This window comes from Crinia signifera, chromosome 4, assembly GCF_055691185.1.
Source record: "Crinia signifera chromosome 4, ASM5569118v1, whole genome shotgun sequence".
Classification (NCBI taxonomy): domain Eukaryota; kingdom Metazoa; phylum Chordata; class Amphibia; order Anura; family Myobatrachidae; genus Crinia; species Crinia signifera.
The window spans coordinates 336,432,924-336,441,445 of record NC_139220.1 but is presented as its reverse complement, the minus strand read 5'-3'; the positions used below and the strand labels follow the sequence as shown (position 1 = coordinate 336,441,445).

The following is an 8,522-nucleotide window of genomic DNA, read 5'->3' as shown; positions in this document are numbered from 1 at the left end:
TAACCATACCTCCTGGTGCCTAAACCTAACCTTGCCCCCTGGTGCCTAAACCTAACCCTCCGCCTGGGGCGTAAACCTAACAATGGTGACTATTAATAATCCTCTAGTCTTGCCTAACTATAAATTTCACTTTAATTAGCCTAAACCTAACCCTCCCCCAAATATGCTAATCCTAACTCTGACTCCAATCCTTACCCAATAACCATAACAAATGTGATGACCATTTTCATATTGACCTTGATCTATGTCAACCATTAACTTTTGGCCTTTTGATCCTGACAACCTATTGACTGTCTGTCATCTGTCATTGACCTATTTCCTCTCTAGCTTCCACCAGATGAGTCTGAGGAACCTCCAGCAGAAGGTGAGGACTGACGGACTTACTGTAATAATAAAGGTAGAGAATAAGGACCAGTGAGGGCCGGTGCGAGGTTTTTCAGCACTGCTCCCATAACCACCTAATACACAGCAAAACCAACTTTCCAGAACCTCCAGTATCAGTGGGGAGGTCATGTCTTAAGGCCCCCATACATTAGTCCGACTTGTCCTAAGGACAAGTCGGACCTGATTTCCCCCTGCAGCTCCCCGGGAGGGGGACACACGATTTGGCACTTGATGTGCCAAGTTTTGCAAATGATACATCGCATGCGATGTATCATTTGCAACTCCCGGGGAGCTGCAATGTGGAGCGAGCAGGTGGTCCGGGGACATCGAGGTGGCGGGCGGGGGATGCTGCAAGGCGGCTGGGGGGATGGACGCACGCTGCTAGTAGTGCAGACGCTGCGGGGGACACAGGCGGCAGTAACATAGAGCCGGGCGGGGGGAGCCGGGAGCTGTCAGTACTGAAAAAAAAAAAGCCCATACAATGAATGGGCAGCCTGTGATTGGCTGAGCGCTCTCTCAGCCAATTGCTGACAGGCTGAGAGAGTGCTCAGCCAATCACAGGCTGCCCATTCATTGTATGAGCTTTTTTTTTTTTCAGTGCTGACAGCTCCCGGCTCCCCCCGCCCGGCTCTATGTCACTTCCGCCTGTGTCCCCCGCAGCGTCCGCACTACTAGCGGCGTGTCCCCCCCCCCCCACCCGGAGCATGACAGCTCCCTGCTCCGGCTCCCCCTGCCGCCCCCCTCCCTCGCCGGCGTCTCCCGCCCCCCTCCCTCGCCGGCGTCCTCAGAGTCCCCACAGCTGCACATAAGATTTATCTTATGTGCAGCCGGTCCGACGTCCCGACTCTGACCTGATGCGCACGGGACCGCGCATTGGGTCGGACCGGGTGTCAAAACCTGCGATTCGGTCCAATTTCACTGCCCGATCCATCTGGATCGGCTGAAATCGGGGCCAAATCGCATAGTGTATGGCGGCCTTTAGAAGTTCAACAAGGATGCCTCCCACAGAGTCATCCCTAATTTTGTAATAGTCAGACTCAGGGGCACCCTTCAGATTCTGGAGACCCGAGGCAGCTGCCTAAAGCTGCCTAATGGTATAGCCGGCTGTCGGACCAGCCCATGTACAGACTGGGAGCAGATATAAACCAGTTTCGTGGCTGCATCTAGTTCACAGTGTGGTATCTAGATACTGTAACTTGATGCCAGGGTGGATTTATGGGTCAGAAGGCCCAAGCCACAATTTTATTGGGAATCCTCTTCGAAACCTCCCCCAGATTCTGATGAGATTCTGACCCAGAAATACCTTTTTTTTGCCTTTTGTAGGCCAAGAATCTCCTCTTCCACAGTTCTGGATGCAGTGGCTTAACTCCCAGACACATTGGAGGCACTGGCCTCTGGATTCCTGCTGTCAGAAGGGCACCAACAAAGAAAGACTGAGGGGGTTGCTGAACTAGGACAAATCTCTCCCACTGATTTCATAGAGATTTGCTACAGTCACTGCTGACCCCTTTGCAGCCCCCTTGAATGTGAGATAACATATCAGTGTTTACTAGAGCTACAGCTCTACTGTGATGTCTCAAAGAAAGGAGAGTAGGAGGAAATACACTAATTATTATGATAACACTTTTAGTAGAGTTCATCAAAGCTTGGAGAGAGATACAATTGTGAGAGATAATGTACCAACCAATCCACTCCTGTCATTTCATATACAGCCTGTATAATACAAGGCATAAGCTGATTGGCTGGGAAATAAAGATCCCTTATCACCACAATTAGCTGCAGTAAGGAATCTTTATTCTACCAGATGTGTCACTGGGGAGTCTCGGGGACATCAGCACATGTGCAAGCTGGAGCCCTTGGGGATGACCACCTTCTATTTAGCCTCTGAGTGCCTGGTAAGAACTTATGCCCCTGTCTGGACTGCACATGTCCCCATTCATGATACTCCCCAATGATGCATTGTGGGATTCCACTCTTTGTCCTCCAAATAACAGCAGAAAAATTGAGGAACTGGAAAGCTGTGTTGCAGCTTTGTGCCAACCCCAGGAACTCCTTGGCACGTTCCTACTGGGAAATCCAGCACTGCCTGTCAAACTTTGGAACTCTCCACACCACAATATAGTTTTATTGTATAATATTAGTTGTATGATTATTATTGAATTTGAGTGTCTTATGTTCCACAGATTTTCTTTTTGACCCATCTCCACCATATGTTTCAACGATACTATGAAGACCCGGGTTTTTCTCTGCTACAATGTTTTACTAGTTTTCACCCTGCTTCTGCTTATCATAATGTTTTGGGATACTGAAGAGGCGAAGAGGAAATTATATCATTCATCATATTTCTTGTTGAAGTCCATCCGTTTCACACGCACCAACAATGGCACTCCGAGACAGTCCTTGACCCTTGATGATGGAGTTCACACTTATCATTTGAACGTGTCCCGATTCCTGGTGGAGTTTCCTCATCTACAGAATTATCGCTGCTCCATCACTCATGACCCAAAGAGAGAGACCCAGACCACAAGGCACCTTCTCATACTGGCAATCAAATCCCACCCACAGGCAGGAGTCAGGAGACAGGCCCTCAGACAAACTTGGGCTCGTGAATGGGAAATAGATGGTTACAGTGTGAGGCCAATTTTTCTGTTGGGCTGTACAGATGAGCCTGGGAACATGGAGAGGGTGACCACAGAGAGTCAGGAATTTGGGGACATATTGCAGTGGGATTCCTCTGAGGGGCATCACAACCTGTCTCTGAAGGAACGCTGCTTCCTTGAATGGTTGCACCACAACATCCCACAGGTGGCTTTCATCTACAAAGGTCAGTATGTAAACTTCAATTGGTCCACCAAAGTCATATCTTAGACTCCTCCTCAACCCGTCCTCCATCTCCATCACCTTCCTCCTCTTCATTTCCTCCTCCATCTCCATAGTTTACAATGCACCAAAATGGTTCCAAACCACCACATAATGAGATAATCTGACAACATATGTACTTATACACTAATGAGACATTAAGTTCATCTTCAAAAGTATGGAGTTTCAGAAAGTTTTCCACCATCCAGGATGAGGTGGATGACTGACAGAATGTGTCTTAGATGGCAGCAAAAGATTAACCCAGGGAAGAGACGTAGATTTGGATGGTGGTAGCAAAGTCCAAAGACCAAAGAGGACTTTGCTTGAAATTATAAGATGTAATGTTGGATGGATTATATTTTGGAGGTGAAGTAGGTAGCAAAATAAAGCCCATTAAGGGAGTTTGGTAGATGGGTGGGAAAAGAGAGGGTTGAAGGTAGCTAACAGATGGTGAGCAGGGTCAATTGCAATAGTTAGGTCATGGTAAAAGTAGGATATGGTTTGGTCAGGGCAAATGTCGAAAGTAATAGTGCAAAAAAATGTTTAGAGAGTCAGAGAAACTGGTGGGGTTAAGGGCATCAAGATTCAGCCTAGTAAGAATAGTCATGGGGAGGGAAGGTGATATGAGGGGTAGGGTAATGCTGAAGGAGAGTAGTTGCTGTAGAAAAGAGGTAGGGGATGTTCTTAAAGTCATAAACAGGAAAGAGAAAATCAGGACAAGGGAGTGACGATTGTTGGAATCAGCATGTTGAATGTGAGCTGTAAGAGCGATGACCTTTTAGATCAGGGGTGTCAAACTCAAATTCATCGGGGGCCGCATCAGCAGTTTGGTCACCCTCAAAGGGCCGCTGTATAATAATAATGCAATGACACCACAGGCCGCTCCCGCTGTATAATAATAATGCAATGACACCACAGGCTGCTCCCGTTGTATAATAATAATGCAATGACAGCACAGGCTGCTCCCGCTGTATAATATAACAATAGTAATGCCATGACACAAATTATTATACAGGGGGAGCAGCCTGTGGTGTCATTGCATTATTATTATACAGAGGGAGCAGCCTGTGGTGTCATGGCATTACTTTTATATTATACAGGGGGAGCAGCCTGTGGTGTCATGGCATTATTATTATACAGGGGGAGCAGCCTGTGGTGTCATGGCATAATTCCATGACACCACAGGCTGCTCCCCCTGTACAATAATAATGACACCACAGGCTGCTCCCCCCGTATAATATAAAAGTAATGCCATGACACCACCACCAGATATATTGTTTTTTTTATGTAACTTACTGTATTTTATCCCTCAGGCTCCTTTACTGCTGCTGCGGCTCCAGTAATTTTAATTCCACTCTCTGCGCCGCGGCCTGTCCTGCTGCGGCCCCCCGACTCGGCCTGCCTTCCTTCCTCTCTGCAGACACGTGGGTGGGAGGCGTCATCGTCATGACGTCCCCACCCAGCGTCTGCCACTGCCTCGATAAGAGGGAACAGGCTGCCGGGCCCTCCTTCACGTAGCCGTGGAGGCCGGCGGCCATGTTCCTGTGGCCGCAGACATCTTAAAAGACCACAGGAACATGGCCGCCGGCAGTGCAAAAAAAACCTCTGAAAAAAAGAGAATAAAAGGTGAAGGCTGGCGGCGGCTGCGCGGGCCACATGACGAGGTCTGTCGGGCCGGATTTGGCCCGCGGGCCTTGTGTTTGACACCCGTGTTTTAGATAATTCAGCAGGGCGTGTCCAGCTAATGTTGTCTTACTCCTGTTTTATTTCCAGGTGATGACGATGAGTATGTCAATCCTCGTGCGTTGGTCCAGTACATAAAGGAACATGCCACCAGCCCGTGGCAGCTACACGGATACCTGCGGCCTCACACATCTGTCATGCGCTACTCTAAGTATCAGGTTTCTAAATTGCTCTTTCCATCTGACACCTACCCCACTTTCCTATCAGGTGGCGGCTTTATCTTCTCCGGGCCCTCAGTCAAGCTGCTCTATGAGATGTCCCGAAAGATCCCCGTTTTTCCATTGGACGATGTATATTTCGGTTTATTGGCTCTGGCAGCCAATCTAACCTACAAACATGATGCTCGCTTCCACGTGTATGGACTGAGGTTTAATGCCTGCCGATACCGTCAAGCTTTGGTTGTCCATGGTCTGGAACAAGAACGATTAGTAAAATGCTGGGAGGAAGTACAGAGTGCCATCTGCTAGAAGTAATTATTGGAGGCACAAACAGCTCTAGAGGCATCCTGGACCATCCATGTGTGTTATTACCACCTAGAGACATCTTAGACCATCCATGTGTGTTATTGCCACCTAGAGGCATCCTTGACATCCATGTGTGTTATTGCCACCTAGAGGCATCCTAGACCATCCATGTGTGTTATTGCCACCTAGAGGCATCCCAGACCATCCATGTGTGTTATTACCACCTAGAGGCATCCCAGACCATCCATGTGTGTTATTACCACCTAGAGGCATCCCAGACCATCCATGTGTGTTATTGCCACCTAGAGGCATCCTGGACATCCATGTGTGTTATTACCACCTAGAGGCATCCTGGACCATCCATGTGTGTTATTACCACCTAGAGGCACCCTGGACCATCCATGTGTGTTATTGCCACCTAGAGGCATCCTTGACATCCATGTGTGTTATTGCCACCTAGAGGCATCCTGGACCATCCATGTGTGTTATTGCCACCTAGAGGCATCCTTGACATCCATGTGTGTTATTGCCACCTAGAGGCATCCCTGACATCCATGTGTGTTATTGCCACCTAGAGGCATCCTAGACCATCCATGTGTGTTATTGCCACCTAGAGGCATCCTGGACCATCCATGTGTGTTATTACCACCTAGAGGCATCCTGGACCATCCATGTGTGTTATTGTCACCTAGAGGCATCCTAGACCATCCATGTGTGTTATTACCACCTAGAGGCATCCTGGACCATCCATGTGTGTTATTGCCACCTAGAGGCATCCTAGACCATCCATGTGTGTTATTGCCACCTAGAGGCATCCTGGACCATCCATGTGTGTTATTACCACCTAGAGGCATCCTAGACCATCCATGTGTGTTATTACCACCTAGAGGCATCCTGGACCATCCATGTGTGTTATTGCCACCTAGAGGCATCCTGGACCATCCATGTGTGTTATTGCCACCTAGAGGCATCCTAGACCATCCATGTGTGTTATTGCCACCTAGAGGCATCCTGGACCATCCATGTGTGTTATTACCACCTAGAGGCATCCTGGACCATCCATGTGTGTTATTGCCACCTAGAGGCATCCTAGACCATCCATGTGTGTTATTGCCACCTAGAGGCATCCTGGACCATCCATGTGTGTTATTACCACCTAGAGGCATCCTAGACCATCCATGTGTGTTATTGCCACCTAGAGGCATCCCTGACATCCATGTGTGTTATTGCCACCTAGAGGCATCCTGGACCATCCATGTGTGTTATTATCACCTAGAGGCATCCTGGACCATCCATGTGTGTTATTGCCACCTAGAGGCATCCTAGACCATCCATGTGTGTTATTGCCACCTAGAGGCATCCTGGACCATCCATGTGTGTTATTACCACCTAGAGGCATCCTAGACCATCCATGTGTGGTATTGCCACCTAGAGGCATCCCAGACCATCCATGTGTGTTATTGCCACCTAGAGGCATTATGGAACATCCATGTCTATTATTGCCCCCTACAGGAATCCTGGACCAGTCGTGTTTATTGCCCCCTAATGTTATCCTAAACTATCCATGTATGTTATTGCTACCTAGTGGTATCCTAGACCATCTATTTTTATTATTAAAATGTATTTATAAGGTGCCATAAATGCTACGCAACGCACTGCACATAGCACACATTAGAACAGTACAGGGTACACAGTACTAAACATAACAACCGAAGAAATAAAGCAGAGCACAAGAACAATTTGCAGCACAAATTCTTTTTATTAAATTTCAGTTATAAACATTTAACAGAGATAAAACAAACAAAAAAAAACAATATATAAGAAGAACCACGAGGATCCAACAAATAATCCTACAATGACTATTTCACTCTTAAGCCATAATCTCCGCTTTTATCCTATTGCTCCTTGCGGTACACTTATATTGACAGACCAACACAGTAACAAGCACTTGCCCAGCCTTGCCCTTTCCTGTGCCCATCATTATTCTCTATTACATCTCTTAGCAATCAAATGGATCTATGATTTTAGAAGCAAAGTATGAAAAAGGAGAAGAATCTAAATAATACTGTAGACTAGAGTTTACCAGTCATGGGACACTCGTATTGTGGGACCTCCAGTGTTCCCATTATGACCAATTAACTGCATCCTAAATGCCTTAGCGACATGTTTACTTCGCAACTCTGATTGTCATAGTTATGTTGGACCGCATTTCCATTCCTACCCCCCAGTATATCTTGTGCTTCATTCTCGTATGTGCAACATTTATCTATGACAATTTTTTTTTTATCAATAAATTTTATTAAACTTTAGATATACAACTTACAAGTTTCAAGAGTTTCAATGAATACATACATACATATATAAAGCGGAATAATCACCTTTCAAATTTTGCAAAGAACACTGTGTCACATTCAAGTGATAAATGCATGGCGAATTATATTTTTAACTCAAACTTATTTACTAACCTAAATTTGTGCAATGACACAAGTGTTGGATTACACTTTATCCTTTGAGACATGTTCCTGAAACTTTCAAAAGTGTTACTCTTACTTTAAAAGTTTCAGTTTTTAGAATGGATAATATAGATGGAAAAAGAAAAAAAATAAGGTTATAAGAAACTAAAATAAAGAAAAGCATGAAAAAAAAATGGGAAAAGTAGTTAAAAGACAATATTTGCCCGGTGGAATTTATAGCGAAAAAAGCAGTTAAGTGTTGGATTTTTTTTTTTTTAAGAATTACCATGAAAGAGGTCACCGTTAAATATCAGAATAGATATTTCTCAAGTTGGACAATTTTTTTTCCGCCATATAGAGTTTGTGTATAAACAAAACAAGGATTCCAAATTTGAATACATTTTATGGATCTGTTCTGTAGAAATGCTGTTATCAATTCCATTAAAGCCACAAACCATATCTTATTTGACAATGTTTGAGCAGAAGGGGGTCCAGGCTTTTCCAGTGTGATGCAACTAGACATGTTGCAGCACTTAATATCTGGGTTGTGTAACACTGTAGGGAACTGGATGCCTTTTCCTGGGGTAGAAGGCAGCCAGCAGCAGCTGAGAAATCATAC

General features: G+C 45.8%; 1 protein-coding gene across 1 annotated transcript; it reads left to right on the top strand.

Moving 5' to 3' along the window:
• Window positions 1–211: 211 nt before the first annotated feature.
• On the top strand, window positions 212–5,847 carry LOC146072898 (beta-1,3-galactosyltransferase 5-like). The gene is made up of 3 exons (XM_083180079.1): window positions 212–364; window positions 2,568–3,208; window positions 5,017–5,847. Exons 2-3 carry the CDS (start codon window positions 2,611–2,613, stop codon window positions 5,451–5,453), a joined length of 1,035 nt encoding a protein of 344 aa, XP_083036205.1. The 5' UTR covers window positions 212–364; window positions 2,568–2,610; the 3' UTR covers window positions 5,454–5,847.
• The last annotated feature ends 2,675 nt before the right edge of the window (window positions 5,848–8,522 follow it).